Below are 23,417 nucleotides of genomic sequence, written 5' to 3' on the forward strand. Positions count from 1 at the left end.
AACCAGAGACTCCAGAGCACCTCTCTGGCGTTCATCCACTTTTCGGGGTGAATAACTCGCGGTGATTCGGGGTTCCTAGAGCCTGTCAATGCTCTCATTCACTCCCCACCACCCCCTGCTGTTTGTCTGCAGCTCTGGCTGCCAGTGGACTGGCCGCATCTATGCCCTGACTTGTGGGAATCGCACATCTCTTTCATTGATGTGTCCTCACTTAGGTTTTTCTAGGATGACCACGTGAGCTGGTTTAGCTTTCTGTTTTGTTTTGTTTAGGCCACACTGTGCCACATGTGGGATCTTAGTTCTCCAACCAGAGATTAAACCAGTGACCCCTGCATTGGCAGCATGGAGTCTTAGCCACTGGACCACCAGGAAACTCTCATGAACTAGTTTTCAAAAAAATTTTAGGGGAGACTGAAAATCTCCTCCCATAAGAGATGTTCTGAAAGGTATAAGACAAAGGACAAAGAAACGAAGATGCAGCCATGTTCCTGAACTGGAAGCTTCCATATGATAAAACTGTCAATACTGCCAAAATTGTTCCATCAATGTAATGCAACTGCAATCCAAACTTTAAACAGGTATTGCTGGAAACTAGACACAGACATTTTAAAGTTAATACAGAAGAACCAAGGCACTTTTGAGAAAGAAAACAGTATGGAGGGAGATGCCTGACCAGATAGTGAAATTTACCAGTATGTTGCCCTAACCAAAGGGGTGTGTGCATGCTCAGTTGCTGAGTAATGTCTGACTCTATGCAACCTCATGGACTGTAGCCCACCAGGCTCCTCTGTCCATGGGATTTCTCAGGCAAGAATACTGGAGTGGGTCACCATGCCCTCCTCTAGGGGATCTTCCTGACTCAGGGATGAAACCCTGGTATCCTGCATTGCAGGCGGGTTCTTTATCACTCATGCCACCTGGGAAGCCCCTTTGTTAACTATATATGGTGACAAATCTTTACTCTTATTGTGGAGATCCTTTTGCAACACATAGAAGTATTGTATCATTATGCTGTATGCTTGAGACTAGCATAATATCGTATGTTAATTATATCTCAATAAAAAAAAAAGAGTAAAACCGAATAGAATCCCAAACAGAAGCACAAGTACGTAGGAACTTGGTCTGCAAGCAAATAAAGTTAGGCCTTTTTTTTCATACTGTTGTTGTTTAGTCACTCAGTCGTGTCCAACTCTTTACAATCCCACTGACTGCAGCATGTCAGGCTCCTCTTTCAGGATTTTCCAGGCAAGAATACTGGAATGGATAACCCATTTCCTTCTCTATACACAAAACAAATTCTGGACGATTTAAAAATTAAATGTAAAAAATAAGATGAAAACATAAGAAGGAAATGTGAAGGAATGTTTGTGTGACCTCTGTAATGACAACCCTCTTTACAAGAAAAGAGCCCAGACACTGAGGAAAAGAAAGCTAACAGATTTGACTACATGAAAAGTTTTTAAATTTTATATATAGCAAAAGACACCAAAAATTAAGCCACATGAGAAATGAAAAACTGCAAGACAATATTGGATTGGCCAAAAAGTCCATTTGGGTTTTTCCATGTGATCTTACAGAAAAGTCTGAATGAACTTTTTGGTCAACCCAGTACTTGAAATGTATCAGAGAAGTAACCATGGAAAGTCAGATCAAATGAAAACAATGAAATATCTTTTCTTCCCTCAGATGAATAACATGTGAAGGAATGCTAATAGCCTGGGCTGGGAAGATGATGGCAAAGGGGCAGTCTAATGCAATGTTTCTGTGGGCAGGGATGACTACAATCCTTCATAGAATGACTCTGGCAATATCTAATGGAATACCAAATTGGAAACCCCTCCAACTAGCCATTCCTCTTTGGGGAATGTATGCTCAGAAAACCAGCACTGGCCTCTAAGGCTAGATAAGCAGCATAGTTTGTGAAGACACAGAACTGACACAACGAGACTACTCCCCAAAGGAAAAGAACTGAATAAATTATAAAATGCATCCTATGGATTCTTACATAGTCGTTAACAATGACAGAAATAGTAAGAATAATCAGTATGGCTGGGCATATTACACACAAAATAAAAAACAGAGTAACTGGTGTGTGACATAATCTTTTCATAAAAAAATGTTAAAAGAAAAGAAACATTCCACACATTACATATAAATCTTAATATTTTTGTGATTGTAAAGCAAAGTGTAGAAAGGTCACATGAAACAACACTGCTAATGCAGGTCACCTGTGGGTACAGAGCTGGGAGAGAAGAAGGCACTGTCATCATTTTCTTTACACCCTTTTTTGTTTTCAATTACTGCAACAAGCACCTGTTGCTTTGGAGTATGGTGTTGCTTTTAAAGGAAAAAAACATATACACACAGTTGTGCATCAACAGTCAGCTCCTAACGGTTATGTCTTTGTCAACACATGTGACTGGCCATGTGGATAATTCACAGGGTACTCAGTTGTCTTTGATGTCTCGGGAGTGAATAAAATGTCAACGAAGAATAATGAGGCTGTTCTGTAAAAGGTTAACTGTAATACTCCTTGAGAGACAGCAAAAGTGCTGGAGACTTCCTTCCCCTCCCCTTTAATTCCATTTTTTAATATTTAAATTACATGTACAAAACTATTTAGTCTGTTCTACGATATAAAGTTCACTTAAAATAAGACTGAATTCATTGTGGACTTCCCTGGGTGGTCCATGGGTTGAGACACAGTGACTCCACTGCAGGGGGCACAGGTTCAATCCCTGGTTGGGGAATTAGTATACCAAATGCTGCAAAATTTTTAAATAAATGATGAATTCGTTGATCATTAAACACACACACACAGACACAGCCTTGGTAGTCTTCTAAACTGTTCCTGTAGATCATCATCCCTCAAAAGGGGCCAAGCATTTATCCCTGGGGAAGCCAAGCCACCCAAATGGAGGGGACCTGGGACATGATGGCCACTTGAAGGCAGGTCTCTGAAACAGCACTGCTCCCCCGACCAGATCTGCTGCCCCCTCCCCTGTTTCCAGCCTTGATGAGGACCCCCCAGGCCTCTCCCTGACCCTTAAGACTTTCTCAATCTCTGTAATTTCGTGCTTCCCCAAAGTTCTCTTGCATCATCATCTTTCCACACATATTTTGTGCTTTTCCTAAGAAACAGGTGTTTCTTCCCTACAGAGGCTTTACTTTTGACTCTTCACAGCCAACTCAAGTTCAGCCCCTTCAGCCACTGCTTGGGGATGGGGGTGGACAATTAAAGTCTAATGGCTAGAGCTGTGGCCTCAAGTCAGAGCAACTAAGTGCAAATCTGACACTGGCCAGGTGTGACCTTGGGTAGACATGAAATTTCATTTTATGTGCCCACTTGACTGAGGGATGCCCAGAGAGACATGACAACATTCTTTTGGGGTATGTCACAACAAGGGGGATGTCTCTTATAAGAGATTAGCATTGCATCAGGAGACTGAGTAAAGAAGGTCACCTTTATCCATGCAGATAAGCCTCATTTAACCCAGCGATGGCCTGAACAGGACTAGAGAGGCAGAACTAGGGCAGATTCATGGTCTCTGAGCTCGGATACCCACCTTCTCCTGCCTTGGACATCAGCACCCCTGGTCCTCAGCCTTTGGGGCCAGAATGGGGACCACATCACTAGCCCTCCAGTTTCTGGGCTTCTGGACTTGGACTGAATGACGCCAGCAACACGCCAGGGTCTCCAGCTTGCTGATATGTGTGTATATTGGTTCTGTTTCTCTAGAGAGCCCCAACTGATACAGCAATTTCCTTAATCCAGCTCCCCTTTAATCCAGCTCTGCACAAGCTGCCAAGACTTCTCAGGGTGTAGGTCTAGCCCTGACACAGCCTACAGTTCTACAGCACCCTGCTAGCTAAGGCTAGTCAGAGGTCCAGTCCAAGTGCAGAGAACTGCACAAGAGCGGTGGATGAAATATGCTATCACAGCACAGAAAACACTTAGTGTAAAGCCTGGCACACCGTACATGCTCAATAAACCTAAATTGTTTTCTTGGTTGTTGTTTTTCCTTCGAGGGGTTATTTTTACATTGGTTCTTCACCAGGGACACACCACAGAGAAGGCCTAGAGACCTAGAAAGTGCTGAAGAACCCATTTTCAGGAAAGGCAGCCGCAAGTCATGCAGAGCAGATTTTGGTGAAAAGTCAGTCATCCTGGTCACCATCTTAAGACAAAAATGTCCTTGCAAGGTGGTTTCCACAGTGGGCAGGCAGGCAAGCAGCCAGTGTTACTGCCCACAGCTGCGACAACATGCTGACCTGTCCCAGCATTCCTGGAACCATTCACTGTCTGTGCAAAGGGGTATAGACTGTTTGGAAAAAATTTTAACGCATTACTGATCAGAGACACATTAATATGTCTTTTGTTATTCAAATACTATTGACTGGAGTATTTCAATACTCACACAACAAATCACCGGCCAAAGGCATTAGTTTCTGCAAAAATCTCCAGGTCAATAAAAAGTTAAAGGTACTTGTGGCAGATTCAGTTTGAAAAAAGCCCATGAGACAGGAGATGTAAGGAGGTGGGGAAAGCAGAAGGTGGACCCAGGGCACAATCTACCACCTCTAAAATAAAAGCAGAGGATGTTGCTCACTGTCCTCCCCTGAGCCTAGAGGCAGGTCTGCACACACAAGACACATGGGGAATCACTCTGAATTGCAGGACGTTAGACTACGAAGTTAGAGTTGTGGAAGGGAATAACCCTGGGAAAGCAAGCTGAATTAATGGTTTACATATTTATTTAATGCTTTAGACTAAAATGCACTGAATGTACATTTTTCACATAAACAGCTTTTCTGCCATGTCTGATGGCTGTTTCCCCTTCCAAGTTCATTATTAAGAGGCAGCTCTTTCTCTATGCCCTTTAGAAGAACCAAAGCCACAAAGCCTCCTGGCCCAGGGAGAAGCCTCCTGGCCCAGGGAGAAGCCAAGAGCAGCTCCTTTAGGAAGCTGCCACCTGTGGGCCAGAGCAGACACAAACTCAGACCACATGAAAACAATGCACATTAAATCATGCTGAACACTGAGCCACAGATGTGTTTGAAGGCTGTATTTAGGGGCCCCCGTTTGAATCATGACTCCTGGGTCTTGTTTCCAATCCCCTCTCTTTATTTTGAGCACTGGGAGCCTGAGATTCATGCTCTGTTGTTCTAATCAGCTCTCCAAGACTCACTCCTGATCTGAAATAAGCTCTGGAAATTCACACACCCGGGTGTCACTGAGTCGGTTCTGCTTCGATCTTATCTTACAAGGCCTGCAGCAGACGTGGAGAACAAAGGCCATTACAAAAGAACAACAAAAGCGGAGATCGACAGAATTATTAAATTTCAGAATTCAAGGACAAATAGCAAACATTCGTTCCAAAGGCTTGGTTTGGATTTCTGGAGATGGAGTTAAAACACACCGAATTTACTGTTTAAGCCTATAAGACGTACTCCGGCACCGCAAACCAAATGCGGTATAGACGTCAAGAGTTCTCAGAACAAGGCCTTCTCTTTAGAAAGAATGTTTGCTCAGCATAGATCTTTCCTGTTTCCATATACTCACTCTTCAATTAATATAGGAAAAAAACAACTTTAATTAAAAAAAAAAAAAATGCCTCCCCCGCCCCTCCATTACTTCTTGGAGACAACCACTTCCTTGAATGGGATTTCCTGGTGGCTTTGCTTCTAGGGAGGTTTGTCAGTCACTGGCCTCTCTAATTTGGGGTCAACAACCTGAAAATCTGTCACCTCCCGGCGAGAAAGCTCATTAAACACGCCCCCCCCCCAACGCGGCCCACGGGTCGCCTGCACAGTCGCACTGTCCACTGCGCTCGCGGATCAATCCCCACCACACGCGGGACGCGCCACGTAGGCTACACCGACCGGGTGGGCTGCCAAGGCGGGCTCGCGCGGTTCCCGCTGCAAGGACTGACCCGCGACCCGACGGCACGCGCCCAGGACCGGAGACTCCAGCCGCGGAGGCCAACCGCGCGGAGCCGCGTCTCCGCACCGGGCTCGCACCCCGCTCCCACCCCGCTCGGGGTCACCCAGAGCCCCACCACCCCCGGCGGTTCCTGGGCCCCAGGGCGCAAGGGGCCTCAGGGCCCAACCGCCGGCCCCGCCGCCCACCCTCGGCCGAAGGCCCCTCCGGTGTTTGAGGGCGCCCGGGCTCCTGTCTTCGCAGAAAAGTAACTCCGGGACCAGCGCAAGGGGAAAGGGAAAGCGACGCTCCCAAGGCGGCAAGCGGTGAGTCGGGTCCCCGGAGTTCTCCTGCCCGAGTTTTAAGCCGCACCCCGGGCTGTGGCAGCTCGCCCCGCAGCTCGCACGCCGAACTCGGCGCCCGCGGGTGGTGGGCCCGCGTCCCCGGCCCGCAGCCCCCGCGCCCCGCGCCGACACTCACCGAGAAGCCGGCCCAGAAGGGGCAGGAGTGGCGGACGCGGGCCGACGTGGTGAGCGCCAGAGCGGCGAAGCTGACGGCCACGATGAGGCATCCGAGCGCCATCTGCGTGGCCCCGAGCGCCAGCACGATGCGGGAGCGGCCCGGGCACTCGCGCAGGCGGGACAGGCTGCGGGGCAGCGCGGCGGGGCGCGGCGCGCGGGGACCGCCAGCCGGAGGCATCGCGCCTGCACGCCTCACCCGCTCGCGCCCGGCCCCGCGCGCCGCCCCTCCTCACCAAGGGTCCGAGGCAAGTTGCACCGACTGAGGGGTCGGCGTCCCCCCGAGTCGCGGGGGCTGCGGCGGCCGCGCGCTTGGAGCGGGACGGGCGGGGCGGGGAACCGGACGCCCGCAGCCCCCGCTGGTGCCCGCGCCCATGCCGCCGCAGCTCCGCAGGGCCGCCCGCCGGCCGCGCCGCGCTGCGCCCTCTCCTGTCCGCCCCGCGCGCTCCCCGGACCGGGCGCGGGCTCGAGCCGCCGCCGCCGCCGCCGCTGTCCCCGGGCGCGAGCCCTGCCGCCGCCGCGCGCAGGGCCGGGGCCGAGGCCAGAGCACGAGCCGGGACCGAGCGGCGCGGGAGCGGGCGGGCGCAGGTGCGGTCCCGGTGGCCGGGCCTCGGCGCTCGCGCCCCTCACCAAGGAGGGGAGTGAGAACCGCCGGCGCGTCAAGGGCGACGGCGGCAGGAGCCCGGGGCCGGCGATGGGGAAGAGGCCTGGGAGCTGGGGCGGGCCGGCCGAGCCTGGGGCTGGCCCCGGAGGGGCGCGCGCGGCGGCTACGGGGGTCGCGGAGGAGGTGACTTCCCAGCGCCTAATCCCAGGCGTGGCAGGCGGGAGCCTCTCTCGAATGCGGAATTCCTGGATTCAGGATTCTGCTGCTCTCCTGCAGTTCCAGGAATTTCTTAAGCCAACTGGAGAACTCGGTCCTGGAGGACTGGGCATTCAGAACATCCCCAGTTCACAGATATCTCTTGCCTACCTTCCGTTTGCAGGGCTTTTGATACAAGTGGAAAATTGGGGCTGAAAATCAATTGCACAAAACGAATTTGGATGAACAGTGTCATGAAGGACCTACAAAATCATCTCTCCCTTTTGACAGTATTTTGACAGGTTTTAAATACCTGACTGTTGGCTTCCTAGGGTACCGAGAAAGCTTGGAAGTTCAGGTTATCACGAGTCACCTTGCGGCCCCGTTGATGTGACCACTTTAAGACTGCCAGTATTGAAAAGGGTTGTGTTGACATATGAGAGGCCCAGGAGTGACAGGCAGTCTGAGGATATCAAGCACAAAAAGGCAACGTTCATAGTAATCATAGCGGGAAATGGTGGGTCAGTTTACACAGCCTCAAGGCGGGACTGAGGGAGTTTCCTATTGGATTTGGATCAGAAACGCTGCAGTCTCGCCCCCAAATATCTCAGTTGCTGGTGGTGGAAATTACACCTTTAGAGATATAGATTCCTTTGGGGCTGACGAGGTTCTATTAAAATGCAAATTCCTCTGGAAGGGCCAGTAGCTCAAACCTTTTATCAGCCAACACCTTAGCAGGCATGGGATTTATTTTCCAATTTAACAGGACGGTCCAGAGATGCACAGGGGTGGGGATTCCACAGATGGAGTGGCTGACCTCAGAATGCTGGCCTCTGGCCAGAGCTGCTTCTCCTCCAGTCCTGTCTAACAGGATGAGCTTCTGGCAGGCATCATTCTGAGCTCTGGAGTACAAATACAAATTTCTTGGAGACATTCTCTACCTAGAAATGCACAGGGCAGCACTTTTTAAGGGCTTGAAATTATACCATCAAGATCCTGGACTGCTTGGAAGTTAGGTTCTCACTGTAGTCACCTCACTCTTTCATTCACTTATTCATTTCTCCAACAAAAGTTCACAAAGAACCCGGCCCCGTTTTAGGCTCTCGGAGAACATGGGTATTCATGTTGGGTATTCCTCTGGCTGATTCATGTTGATGTATGGCAGAAACCAACACAATATTGTAAAGTAATTATCCTCCAATTAAAAATAAATAAACTTTCAAAAAGAGAACATGGGTGAATGAAACAGCCAACTCCCTGCCTTCCTGGTGAAAGGTGGAAAGCAGACAAGCATAACAAATAAGTTACGTAGTTGATTGACATTATGTGGTATTCAAAAAATACGTTAAACACCCACAGTGTGCCACCCACTGAGGATATAAGGATGAGCAGACAAGCTTCCTGTACTCAGGGAACTTTCAGGCTAGTGGGGGAACCAGCAGTATGTGGGTAATTGCTCCAAGGCCGTGGAGAAGGAAATGGCAACCCACTCCAGTACTCTTGCCTGGAAAATCCCATAGACGGAGGAGCCTGGTAGGCTACAGTCCACGGGGTTGCGAGGAGTCAGACAGGACTGGGCGACTTCACTTTCACTTCTCACTTTCGTGCATTGGAGAAGGAAATGGCAACCCACTCCATCTCCTATTCTCCGTTCTTGCCTGGAGAATCCCAGGGACGGGGGAGCCTGGTGGGCTGCCGTCTATGGGGTTGCACAGAATCGAACACAACTGCAGCGACTTAGCAGCAGCAGCAGCTCCAAGGCCAACTGCAAATATGTTCAGTGTTACGGAGAATTCTACATGGTACCAAAAAAACAGATAATAAGCAGCTTTGGAAAGAGCTTTCTGACCACAGTATAGAAAATTGACTGTGGGATGCCCAGGGAAATGTGGAGAAGTGAGATGCTGTTGCTGCCATCTAGGCAAGAGGGGACGGTGTTTTGGATTAGGGTGGAGATGGTGGTGATACCGAGAATTGGATGGATTTCAGAGGTGTATGGGAGGTGTCAGTGATGAATTAAACATGGACTAGAAATATAGGGGCTGCCAGTTGGCACACCGTGGGAAGAATCACCAAATGCTGGAAACCTCCAGTGAACTCCCATCTACATATTAGGTGTGCTTCCAGGATGTATATAAATCCTTCTGTTTATAAATGACATGGGAAAAGCTCCAGGCAGCTCGGCAGGGAATTTTGCTGTAGGTGGGTCGGGAGAGAGATCTACCTCCTTAGTAAAATTTGATCAGAGGGAGAGACTGTTGAGAAATTAAAATTACTTTTTGCTCTTCTAAAAATTAATTCTAGGACATCCCTGACTGACCAGTGGTTAAGACTCCATGCTGCCAATGCAGGGTGTGTGAGTTCCACCTCTGACTGGGGAACTGTGATCCCACATGCCGTGAGGTGCAGCCAAAAAATAAAAAAATCAATTCTGTGTTTTAGAAAATCTTAAAATTGTACTGTATTAAACCCAGTAAATAATTAAAAGGAGTCAATTTCCTAGAAGTGAATCATAAAGATAGAAGGGGGAGGGAGATAGGGAGGGTAAGAACTGGCAGCTCATTGACCCTCTTTGCCCTTCACTGTTTTTCTTTTATGAAAGGCTGTAATAATACATATCCTGGTGTTCTGGAAGATTCCTGGAGACCCCTGGAACAACCATATAGCAACTTTTTCTTTTCCCTAAATCAGATGAGACTAATAGACTGGGATCATTTTTCTTTTTTTTTAATTTTATCAAAGTATACTTGATTTACAATGTTGTGTTAATTTCTGCAGCAAAGTAACTCAGTTGTATATATATGTATTCTTTTTCATATTCTTTTCCACTATGGTTTATCATAGGATATTGAATATGATTCCTTGTGCTGTACAGTAGGACCGGTTGTTTATCCATTCTGTATATAATCTTTGTCTCTGCTAATCCCAAACTCCTGATTCATCCCTCTCCCACCTCCCCACTTGGCAACCATAAATCTGTTCTCTATGTCTGTGAATATGTTTCTGTTTCATAGATATGTTGATTTGTGTCATATTTTAGGTTCCATATAAAAGTGATATTATATGGTATTTGTCTTTCTCTTTCTGATTTACTTCATTTAGTATGATAATCTCTAGGTTCATTCATGTTGCTGAAAATGACATTATTGCATTTTTTTAATGGCTGAGTAATATTCCACTGTATATATGCACCACATCTTCTTCATCCATTCATCTGTCAGTGGACATTTAGGTTGCGTCCATGTCTTGGCTATTGTCAGTAGTGTTGCTATGAACATAGAGGTGCATCTGTCTCTTTGAATTATATTTTTTTCTGGGTATATGGCCAGGAATAGGGTTGCTAGATCATATGGCAACCCTATTTTTAGTTTTTTGACAATCCTTCCTACTGTCTTCCATAGTGGAAGCACCAATTTACATTCCCATCAAGAGTTTAGGAGAGTTTCCTCTTCTCCACACTCTCTCCATCATTTATTATTTGTACACTTTTAACAATGGCCATTCTGACCAGAGTGAGATGGTACTTCATTGTAGTTTTGATTTGTATTTCTCTAATAATTCATGATGTTGAATATCTGTTCATATGCCTGTTGGCCATCTGTATGTCTTCTCTGGACAAATGTCTGTTTAGGTCTTCTGCCCATTTTTCAATTGGGTTGTTTGTTTGTTTTTTTCTATGAGCTGTTTGTATATTTTGGAAGTTTAGCCCTTATTGGTTGCATAATTTGCAAATATTTTCCCCCAGCCCATTGGTTGTCTTTTTGTTTATGGTTTCTTTTGCTATGTAAAATCTTTGTTTGATTAGGTCTCATTTGTTTACTTTTGCTTTTATTTTTGTTGCCTTGGAAGACTGACCTAAGAAAACACTGGTATGATTTATGTCAGAGACTGTTTTCCCTGTGTTCTCTTCTAGGAGTTTTCTAGTGTCTTGTCCTATATTTAAGTCTTTAAACCATTTTGAGTTTATTTTTGTGTATGGCAGGAAGGTGTGATCTGACTTCATCAAGAATGTCTTTTCTCCATTGTATAGTCTTGCCTCCTTTGTTGAAGATTAATTGACCATAGGAGGACTTCCCTGGAGGTCCAGTGGTCTAGACTCCACACTCCCAATGCAAGGGGCACGAGTTCGATCCCTGGTTGGAGAACTAATATCCCACATGCAACACAGTATGACCAAAAAATAAATTAATTAATAATTGACTATAGGTATGTGGTTTTATTTCTGAACTCTCTGTTCTGTTCCATTGATCCACACATCTGTTTTTGTGCCAGTGCCATGCTGATTTGAGTACTGTAGCTTTATAGTATTGTGAGACCATTGCTTATAAGCAAAGAAGGTGGCTGAGCTTTTTGTGAAATGCAATCATGCCTGCTTGCACCATGGGTAGATAAGTAACACTAATGCCTCCCTTACAGGCCTCTTGTTGCAGATTCCTGCTCTTTTCAAAATATACTTCTGCATAAATGGATAAGGAATGAACTTGTTCCTTTGCATCTCCTATAAGAGGTAAGAAAGTTGTACTTGGATCTCACAGTCCCTGTCTCTGGAAAAGTAATAATCAGTAGAGACTCCACTTCCAGGAACAGTAGGCTAGCAGATTCTCCTGCCAAAGTCAACCAAGAAAACAAATGAAATATTTTTAAAAATATATTTTTTAAAACATCCAAGAATTAGGGAGATAATGAGAGAATACCAGGCCAAGACCTAGGAAGAATCCAGAGAGTGAATGCAGCACTTGGGCAGCCTCTGCCCTGAGCCCTTGTATTCTGCCTCTGGCAACCATGGAGGGTTAAAGCAAGGAGTTTTGAGTCCAGGTCCCTCCAAGGGGGCTGGGGGAGGGGCGGTGGTGAATCTAGGAAGCCAGCACCCTGATTTAAGATGGCCTCCCAAATGGCTGTGCCTGAATAATAAGGGAGTAAGCCTACCTTATCTCTGGTTGCAGGTGTCCAGAAATCCCAAACCTGAAGTTTGGATTAAGGTAGTCTTGCATTGCTCAGGCCTCTCAGTTCATCAGTTCAGTCGCTCAGTCATGTCCGACTCTTTGTGACCCCATGAATCGCAGCACGCCAGGCCTCCCTGTCCATCACCAACTCCCGGAGTTTATTCAAACTCATGCCCATCGAGTTGGTGATGCCATCCAACCATCTCATCCTCTGTTGTCCCCTTCTCCTCCTGCCCCCAGTCACTCCCAGCATCAGGGTCTTTTCCAATGAGTCAACTTTTTGCATGAGTTGGCTGAAGTATTGGAGTTTCAGCTTCAGCATCAGTCCTTCCTATGAACACCTGGGACTGATCTCCTTTAGGATGGACTGGTTGGATCTCCTTGCAGTCCAAGGGACTCTCAAGAGTCTTCTCCAACACCACAGTTCAAAAGCATCAATTCTTCGGCACTCAGCTTTCTTCATAGTCCAATTCTCACATTCATACACGACCACTGAAAAACCATAGCCTTGACTAGACGGACCTTTCTTGACAAAGTAATGTCTCTGCTTTTTAATATGCTATCTAGGTTGGTCATAACTTTCCTTCCAAGAAGTAAGTGTCTTTTAATTTCATGGCTATAATCACCATCTGCAGTGATTTTGGAGCCAAAAAAATAAACTCTGACACTGTTTCCACTGTTTCCCCATCTATTTGCCATGAAGTGATGGGACCAATGCCATGATCTTAGTTTTCTGAATGTTGAGCTTTAAGCCAAATTTGTCACTCTCCTCTTTCACTTTCATCAAGAGGCTTTTTAGTTCCTCTTCACTTTCTGCCATAAGGGTGGTGACATCTGCATATCTGAGGAGCTGACAAAAGCCATTGAAAATCATCTCTGGAGAAAAATAACACCAAACTCTATATCATCCTAGGCCTCAAATTATTTCTAAAAATAGCATGTTAAAGATTCACTTTCCTTTAACTCCATCACTATGATAAAGGACATTTATGAAAAACCCACACATAACATTATACTCAGTGGTGAAAATTGGCTACTTTCTCACAAGATCAGGCATGAGATAATGATGTTCATATTCCCCACTGCTATTCAACATTGTACTAGAAATTCTGGCCAGAGCAATCAGACAAGAAAAATAAAGAAGAGACATACAAACTGGAAAGGACGAATTAAAACTTTATCTGTTCACAAGTGATATTATCCTATATTTATAGGAAATCCTCAAAGGATCCACATGAAAGCTACTAGAGATGATAAATTCTGCAAAGTTGCAGGATACAAGATCAACACATGACTGTTAATCGCTTTTTTATTTGCCAGCTAAGAATAACCTGAAAAGAAAATTAATAAAGCAATTCCATTTCAATACAACTAAAAGACTAACACACCTGGGAATAAATTTAACCAAAGAGGTGAAAGATTTGTACACCAGAAATTATAGAAAATTGCTGAAATAAGATAAAGTATACCTGAATAAATGGAAAGACACCATGTTTGTGGATAGAAAGTCTTAATATCAAGATATAAGTACCCAAAACACTACAAATTCAATGTGGTCCCTGTGAAAACTCAGACAGACTTTTTTGCAAAAATGGGAAAGCCAATCCTCAAATTCTTCTGGAATTGCAGTGGGTCCCAAATAGCCAAGCAGTCTTGAAAAAGAAGAATGGAGTTGGAAGACTCACACTTTCAGATTTCAAAACTTACTACAGAGCTACAGTAATCAAAGCAGTGTGGTAGATGCATAAGGACAGATAGACCATTGGAATAGAATTGAGGGTCCAGAAGCAAATTCATCCACCTAACACCAGTTGAGTTTTGACAGGAGCATCATCCAGTGTATAAATAATCTCTTCAACAGATGGGGCTGAGACAACTGTATTTTCGTATACAGAAGAAAGATGTTGGACCTCAGTCTCACATCATATATGAAAATTAACACAAAATGGATCAAAGACCTAAATATAAGAGTGAAAGTCATAAAACTCTAAGAAGAAAATGTAAGTATAAATATTTATGATCTTGGATTTGGCTCTAGAGTCTTAGCTCTGACACCAAAACTGTGAGGGACAAAAGAAAAACTAGATTAAATTGTACTTCAAAATTTTTGTTCGTCAAAGGATACTTTCAAGGAAGTAAAAAGACAAACTATTGAATGGGAGAAAATATTTGCAAATGATTAATATATAGCCGATAAGGATTTAATATCCAGGGTATATAAAGAACTCCCACAATTCAAAAGCAAAGAGACAACTCAATTTTTAAATGGAGAAATGACCAAACTAAGTATTTCTTCAAAGAAAATGTATAAGTGGCCAATTATCACATGAAAAGATGTTCAACATCACTAATTAGAAAAATGCAAATCAAAACCACAATGTGGTACCACTTGGCATGCGTTAGGATGGCTATCATCCAAAACAAAACAAAAATAAAATAGCCAAGCACTGGTGAGAATATGGAGAAATTGAAATCCTTGTGCACTGGTGATGGGAATGTAAAATGGTGCAGCCACTGCGGAAAACAGTATGGAGACATGTCAAAAAATTTATTGTAAAGTTACTGTACCTAGCAATTCCAAGTATACACCAAAAAGGATTGAAGGCAGGGACTTAAAGAGATATCTGTCCAACTGTCTCCTGAACCTTGAGGACATCATGCTGAGTGAAATAAGCCAGTCAACAAAGACAGAAATATTCCATGACTCCACTTACACGAGGTGCCTAGAGTAGTCAGATTTACAGAGACAAAAAGTGGAACAGCGGTTGCCAGGAAATGGGGGGGAAGAGAAATGAGGAGTTAGTGTTTAATTGGGGGCAGAATTTCAATTAGGGAAGATGGAAAAATTCTGTAGATAGATAGTGGTGATGGTTGTACAACAATGTGCATGTACTTAATGCCACAGAATTACACACTTAAAAATGGTCAGGGCTTCCCTGGTGGTTCAGTGGTGAAGAGTCTACCTGCCAATGGGGGAGACACAGGTTCCGTTTCTGGTCTGGGAGGCTCCTGCGTGCCTCGGAGCATCTGGGTCCATGTGCCACAACTATCAAGCACTTTTGCTTCACTATTGAAGCCCGTGCTCTGCAAGAAGAGAAACCACCACGATGAGAAGCCCACATACCACAACTAGGGTATAGACTCTGCTTGCCGCAGCTAGAGAAAAGCCCATGCACAGCAACAAAGACCAAAAATTATTTAATTAATTCTAAAACAAACAAAATGTTCTGTGATTAATATTCTATGAAAAGAATATTAAAAAAGAATATGTGTATAACTGAGTCACTGTACAGTACATATTAACACGACATTGTAAATCAGCTGTACGTCAATTAAAAAAATGAAAAAAATTAAATAGGGACTTTCCTGCTGGTCCAGTAATTAAGACTCTGTCCTTCTAGTGCAAGGGGTGAGGGTTCAATCCCTGGTCAGGGAACTAAGATCCCACATGCTGCAGGGAACAGGAAAAAAAAAGATAAAATAAATCCAAAATTAAGTTTTTAAGACTTCTGAGTTACTGACTAGGATTTGTGCGAAGCCCCTGAGAAATAAATGAGGTTGGATTACTCAGGAAGGGCAGTGAGGCTAAGAAGTAGGTTCCACTTAAATTAACTCAACCAGCACCATTAAGTCAGGTTATTAGAAACATATATTGTCATGATTTCATTAGAATAAGCAGTTATTCATATTCACACATACTGACTCAAACAAAATTATGTATGAAAGAAATGTTTTGCCTTCAGGGAAAATGTATCAAAATTACGAGTCAAGCCACATGAGATTTGATAATTCTCATCCATCAACTGAACAGAAAATAATGGAGTTGAATTTATCATTTGATTTTGAAGCATGAGAGTCACCTTCAACCAGAACTCCTTGAATAGCTTTTTTATTTTTTAAGTAAGAAACAAAAGTAAAACACTTTGCTCATGGATAAATAGGAAGTCTCTGGAAAAATAAACATCACTGCTCTTCAGCGTCAATTACATGATTGGCCCCACTTTTCACAGCAGAGATGTAATTTAGGGGATCTGTTGGCCTTTTCTGTGTAGGTCAGCTGTGCGCTCAGTGACAGCCTTGACCATCCAGCAAATCCCACTCTCTCTCTGCTCTCCCCGATGCATTCCAAGCCCTATGATCCAGAGAAACACTGTTGTTGTTGTCCAGTCACTCAGTCATGTCTGAATCTTTGCAACCCCATGAACTGCAGCAGCCAGGCTCCACTGTCCTTCACCCTCTCCCGGAGTTTGCTCAAACTCAAGTCTGTCGAGTCAGTGATGCCATCCAACCATCTCATCCTCTGTCACCCCTTTCTCCTCCTGCCTTCAATCTTTCCCAGCATCAGAATCTTTTCCAATGAGTCAGCTCTTTCCCAACAAGTGTGCTCTTCACATCAAGCGGCCAAAGTTTTGGAGCTTCACCTTCAGCATTAGTCCTTCCAACGAATATTCAGGACTGATTTCCTTTAGGATTAACTGGTTCGATCTCTTTGCTGTCCAAGGGACTGTCAAGAGGCTTCTCCAGCACCACAGTTCAGAAGCATCAATTCTTCGGCACTCAACCTTCTTTATGGTCCAACTCTCACATCTGTACATGACTACTGGAAAAACCATAGCTTTGACTAGATGGACTTTTGTCAGCAAAGTGTATGAGACTAGTGCTGTAATAATATTAAAAGACCCCAGAGAGCTCCCTTGCCTCATCTGCCAGATGACAGCACAGCAGGAAGATGGTCATCTGTGAGCTAGGTAGCAATCCCTCAGCAGACACTGAGTCTGCCTGCACCTTGACCTTGGACTTCCCAGCCTCCAGTACTTTGAGGAATATATGTCTGTGTTTACAAGCCACCGAGTCCGTGGTCTTCTGACTGTGGCAGCCTGAACAGACTGAGACATGCTCTGACAATATAGCTATAATGACCGTTTTTCAAAACTGGGATTGAAAGGGAAGAACAAATGCAAAAGCTTTAACTGTGTCTGGTAGTTAATTTGTTGTGATAGGGTTTGCATTATTATGATGAGACTACACGTAATACCAGATTAAGCAAATGAGGAATTTGGGGACATTCTATCATTTTTTTGTGTCCTTGAGAACCTGGATTTTCAGTGTAGAGACAGGGAGATGCAATATAGATGTAACATAAAATTCATGTAGTCCTGGATTTGAATTGGAAATAACAACTTTGTGTAACTGTATTAGTAAGGACACTCATTGCAGTGCCTTTAAACTTACCAAATATGTTTAAATCCATACGATCATGATAATGTTTTTAAAGAACTCATTGGAAAAAAAAAAAAAAAAAAAAGAACTCATTGGTTGCTCCCAGTCGATGATAGGGAAATAATTCATAATCTTAAAAACTGGCAAATGACAAGAAGACAATCGGGCATTTATCCTTTCTTTCCTACATAAAGTGTACGTTTGGGTAATCAGATAGTAGGTGAGGGGAAGTATCATTTTATAATAATATCAATTATTATTATAAGAGATAGTTGAAAAGAAATATTGAATTAAGATGTCACCACTTTGCAGCCCACAGTGAATTAACACATATAGAAATTGAGCACTGACAGCTGCTGACATCAAAAAAAGGGTGAAAACTAGACCCCGACAGGCCTCCTGATGGAAGAATGCATCATTTTTAATCTTGTGAAAGGGATTAAGCCTGACTTCCAATCCCGTCTCTGGATCCAGCTGCCAAGTGGCAGGACACCCACAGGCAAAGAAACACACTGAACTGAATTAGGAGAATGCACTCAGCAAACGCTAGACTGCTGGACAGTCTGCCTCTTCCACAGATAAACCATAGGGAAAAGAGAGGGATGGAATGAAATCTGGGAATTCAAACGGACTTGAAAGACATATTTTTAAAAATTTGATAGGTAAGGCTAGTATGTAGTATCTAGAGAGAGATTGTTGTTTGTTCTTTAGTCACTAAGTCATGTCCCACTCTTTGTGACCCCATGGACTGTAGCCCACCAGGCTCCTCTGCCCATGGGTTTCCCAACCAGCAGTACTGGAGTGAGTTGCCATTTCCTTCTCCAGGGGATCTTCCCGGCCCAGGATCAAACCCACATCTCCTGTTTGGCAGGTGGATTCTTTACCACTGAGCCAGTGGGGAGCCCTAGGGAGAGATACTTGAGTGATCAAATTACAAAGAAGTGAGAGGAAGTGAGGACTACATATCAGAGAGCAGTCATTGATACTTTGAGGGAGGAGTAAGGGTTTGTCATGGTGATGGGGCAGTTAGAGGAAACTCCATTGTTTCTGGTGGTTAATTTCTTTAAAAAAAATTTGTTTTTATTTATTTTATTTGGCTGCTCTCATTTTAGTTTCGGCATATGGGATCTAGTTCCCTGGGCAGAGATGGAACCCAGGCCCCCTGTATTGGGAATGTAGAGTCTTTGCCATTGGACCACCAGGGAAGCCCCTCTTGTGGTTAATTTCTTAGCCTGGGGGCGTGGTTACAAGGCCACTGACCTTACAGTAATTCACCCAGATCTACGTTTGATGTGTTTGGATTTCGGTGTCACTTTTCCATTCCCTTCTTCCCCAGAGAATGTTTATTTACAGAAGATGGAAAAACCTCACACTCTGGACTTGTCAAGTTCATCATGACCTTCCTGTCCCATGACTTTTGTGCCTGGATCAGAGAGTAAATTTTGAAAACTCCATTTTGTGTCTTTCATCCCCTGCAGTGTTCCTTGGCGCATCCTCATTCATCCCAGGCAAGGAGTGGCGTGTCACCTGCCAGATGCTGCCTGACGAGAAGGCACCCCGTTCAGCTCCCCCGACCCCACCTCTGCAGCCCTGTGGGTGCTCGCATATGCTGTCTGCCGCGCTGTGCTTTATGGCTGTTCAGATGTCAACTCTTTTTTTTTATTATTTTATTGAAGTATAGTTGATTTACACTGTTGGATTAATTTCTCCTGTACAGTGAAGTGACTTAGTTATACACACATGTATATTATTTTTCATATTCTTGTCTGTCATGATTTATCATAGGTATTGAATAGAGTTACCTGTGCTTTACAGTAGGACCTTTTTGTTTATCCATCCTACATATAATAAGTCTGCATTTGCTAATCCCAAACTCCCAATTCATCCCTCCCTAAACCCTTTAACCCTTGGCAACCACAAGTCTGCTCTCTGCTTTGTGTGTGTGTGTGTGTGTGTGTGTGTTTTGGCTGTGCAGCGTGTGAGATCTTAGTTCCCCGACCAGGTGTGTGTGTGTGTGTGTGTGTGTGTGTGTGTGTGTTTTGGCTGTGCAGCGTGTGAGATCTTAGTTCCCAGACCAGGGATCAAACCTGTGCCCCTGCATTGGGAGCAGTCTTAACCACTGGACTGCCAGGGAAGTCCCCACAAGTCTATTCTCTCTGTCTGTGATCTGGATGTTGACTCCTTATTCCTCCCAGACTTAATCTGCAGCAGATCCATCAGAACAGGTGGCTGTGAAGTGGGAGAAGCAGTAAGCTTGGAATCAAACCCGTGGCCCAGCTGGCTGCCCCCCGCCACCAGCTCTATGACCAGGGCCACCCCACGGGCTATTCAGCCTTGGTTTCCTCATCTGGAAGGTGTGTGGCTCGGGGGGGCGGAGGGTGCCTGAGAGTGGCTGTGGGGCTTTGATGAGGAGATGAACAGAAAAACCACTTGTAACCTCAGCTATGAGGCTTCCCAAGTGGCTCAGATGATCAAGAATCCACCTGCGATGTAGGAGACCTGGATTAGATCCCTGGGTCAGGAAGATCCCCTGGAGGAGGACCTGGCAACCCACTCCAGTATCCTTGCCTGGAGAATCCCATGGACAGAGGAGCCTGGTGGGCTACAGTCCATGGGGTGGCAGAGTTGGACACGACTGAGTGACTGAACAGCAACAATAATAAAGACCTAGCAAAGGTCAGAGGCTCGTCCAGCATCTTTCATGAGAGACAGGCACAACCTCAGGCAGAATGTAGTTCTTCTGGGTTGCAGGGCATCGTCCTTCCCACTGGGCCCCCCTCTCTGCGGTGCCTCAAGGCTCTGTCTCGGCTTCATGGACCAGAAACGGAACTTACAGCCGGGCCACCTGGGATGGCTGGCTGTGCTCTGCACAAGGACCCCCATCAAGGGGGCTGGGTGAACCAGGTGGATCTAACTCACCCCCAGTCACCGGGCCAGGCATCCTGGCCTGGAACATATCCTGTTCCTATCCTCTGCTTGGCACCCTGATGCTGAGGTGCTGGCCTCAGCCCTGGCCACCAGAGTGCCTAACTGTGTGTGCCATGGCTTCTCTCCTCGAACCCCTTTCAAGGTGTCCTTGTATCCAGCCCACAACTGATGGATGGTGTGCAGACAGGTGAGTTTTTGATGAAACGCGTCAATAGAATAGAGAAGCCAGAAAAAAAAAAAAAAAGAATAGAGAAGCCAGATCCTTTTTCCATGTGTCCTCTGAGTACTATCAGTAGGATTAGAAACTGTAATTGCTTGTCCGGGCCACTAGGGTGCCATTCAGGAAATTACTTCCTCAGTAAAATTTAGTAAATTACAGTTATAATTTAGGAAAAGTAGGCTACTCTTCGGTGAATTAGTATTTCAGGGTGGTGGAATCATTTACTGCACAGAGTGGTGTCCGAGTGACCTAAAATCCTTAATGGTCCTTCCAGACGTGTGCTCAGTCCCTTTTTTGCGACCCCATGGACTGTATGTAGCCCACTAGGCTCCTCTGTTCATGGGAATCTGCAGGCAAGAATACTGGAGTGGGTAGCCATTTCCTGCTCCAGGGGGTCTTCCCAACCTGGGGTCGAACCCATGTCTCCTGAATTGGCAGGCGGATTCTTTACCACTGAGCCACCTGGGAAGCCCCAACAGAGAAAGCTTCCATGTTGGAAGAAAAAAATGCAGTTTAATTATAATTCACAGAGAAGGGAGAAACCTAGGGTCCTTGGAGGTCCAAGGGGCCCTTGTGTTCTTTAAGGAAAATAGCTCAACGCACATGAACTACACGTGTAAATGTCTCTAGAATGGACCCAAGGTGCTGACCTATACACAGCCTCACAACTTCCAGGAAAAATTAACGTGGAGGGAGGAAAGAAGGAAGGAAAGGAGAATTTTTATGACTGATATAATAGAATATTTAAAGACGTGATGCAAAAGGTTTTTAAGAGATCCAGATATTCATAAACATGCTGATAAGGATGACTATGCTTTATAAACGCTCTAACATAAATTCTAATTAATATGCAAATAATGCCCCAGAGGACCTGTAATGTGATCCTCTCAGAAGTTTAACAAACTGCTGCGTCAATTAGCTATGAATACTTTCTCCATTAATCTTACACATTAACTAAACCTTCAATTGTTACTGTCGTTCTGCCAGTCTCCCCTCAGTCATTATTAAATACAACTTCTCATTTCTTTCTTTTTAAACAACATCCCTTTTTTCTTACATTATTCAAAAATGGTATAACATAGTAAGAGATTTGAGAAAAATATGTCTTTGCTAACAGATGCCATGGCAAGTAGATTCCTCTGAAAAGAATTAGTTTTCTCGAAACCAGTGCCTACATCGTTTTGCAATCTTCTCTTGAAGTCACTTAATTTTGGAAGACTCTTGTAGGGGGAGGTTTTTTCCATCTTTCGTGCCCCAGAAGGCACCGTATGGCACCCACAGTTCATGTCTGTCTACCCCTCCCTTGTTCCTCCCCATAAGAGAGGAGTGACTTACCTGATCAATGAGTGGACCACGTTACCCATAGGACAACAGTGCCCCTTTCATCTGCTGTGCATTGAATTAAGTCTCCCAAGAGGGTATGTTGGGACTTCTCTGGTGGTCCAGTGGTTAAGATTCTGAGCTTCCAGTTCAAGGGGCTCAGGTTTGATCCCTGATTGGGGAATTATGGCCAAAACAAAGAAGAAAAAAAAACCCAAGAGGGTATGTTGACATCCTAAACCTTGGTACCTATGAATGTGACCTTGTTTTCTGTTTATTTTTAAGTGAAAGATAATTGCTTTACAATATTGTGTTGGTTTCTGACATACAACATGAATCAGCCACAGGTATATGTATGTCCCTTCCCTCTTGAACCTCCCTCCCACCTCCCACCCTATTCCCAGTTGTCACAGAGCACCGGGTTGAGCTCCCTGTGCTATATAGCAGCTCTTTGTTTTACATATGGTAGTGTATATGTTTCCCACTAGCTATTTGTTTTACAAATGGTAGTGTATATGTTTCCTTGCCAGTCTCTCAATTCATCCCATCCTCTCCTTCCCCTCCCCCATCCCCGTGTCCACAACTCCATTCTCTACATCTGTGTCTCTATTCCTGCCCTGCAAATAGGTTCAGCTTAAATTTCACTTCCATCTTTATCACTTTTTGTTCCTTTGTTGCATTCTTATCTTTGTTGGCCAGTTCCTTCTTTTGATCACCCAGTGTCATAAATTGCCATGTGGGCTTATTGCTGAGAAGCAAGGAGGCACCCCAGCTGCACACTTTGCTGTCTGGGCAGGGACCAAATGATTGGATCCATAAACCAGACTAAAAGTAAAATGCGATTCAAATTTATATCTCACCAAAGTGATCAGCTACCATACACCATACAGGCAAAGGAAGGGGTTTCTAGGCAGAAGTAACAACATGTGCACCATGGTTCAGATGGTAAAGAATCTGCCTGCAATGCAGGAGCCAAGGGTTCAATCCCTGGGTCAGGAAGATCCCCTCGAGGAGGGAATGGCAACCCACTCCAGCATTCTTGCCTGGAAATCCCATGGACAGAGGAGCCTGGTGGGCTACAGTCTATAGAGTCACAAAAAGTCAGACATGACTGAGTGACTATTTCAACAGCATGTGCAAAGGCCCTGAAACAAGAAGGAGTAAGGCATGTCCTAAATACCAAATACCAAGGTGCAGAGAAACAAGGAGTGCAGAAGGATATGGAGAGTGTCCAAGGACAGTCCAAAGACCACAGGGAAAGTGTTGCAAGATGTCCATTGGTGGATGAATGGATAAGAAAGTTGTGGTACATATACAGAATGGAATATTATTCAGCTATGAAAATGAATATATAATGAGGTGGATGAAACTAGAGCCTATGATACAGAGTGAAGTAAGTCAGAAATAGAAAGCCAAATACTGTGTATTAAACATATATATGCAATCTAGATGTATGGTACCAACAATCGTATGTACAGGGCAGCAAAAGAGACACAGATGTAAAGAACAGACTCAGTGTGAGAAGGCAAGGGTGGGATGATTTGAGAGA

At 44.8% G+C, this 23,417-nt stretch overlaps 1 protein-coding gene and 1 long non-coding RNA gene across 2 annotated transcripts in view; one reads left to right on the top strand and one right to left on the bottom strand.

Annotated features, from left to right (window-relative positions):
* Positions 1–6,860, bottom strand: part of FAM189A1 (family with sequence similarity 189 member A1) — a 245,153-nt gene extending 238,293 nt beyond the window's left edge. Inside the window, exon 1 of the mRNA XM_043922074.1 lies at positions 6,401–6,860. Within this exon, the coding sequence (XP_043778009.1) occupies positions 6,401–6,619 (219 nt within the window). The 5' untranslated portion in view covers positions 6,620–6,860. The remainder of the gene's footprint in view (positions 1–6,400) is intronic.
* LOC122706689 lies at positions 5,716–19,202 on the top strand. The gene is made up of 3 exons (XR_006344442.1): positions 5,716–6,246; positions 11,654–11,744; positions 18,879–19,202. It is a non-coding gene; the product is annotated as an uncharacterized LOC122706689 (long non-coding RNA).
* The last annotated feature ends 4,215 nt before the right edge of the window (positions 19,203–23,417 follow it).

The sequence above is a fragment of the Cervus elaphus genome, chromosome 13, assembly GCF_910594005.1.
Source record: "Cervus elaphus chromosome 13, mCerEla1.1, whole genome shotgun sequence".
Classification (NCBI taxonomy): Eukaryota; Metazoa; Chordata; class Mammalia; order Artiodactyla; family Cervidae; genus Cervus; species Cervus elaphus.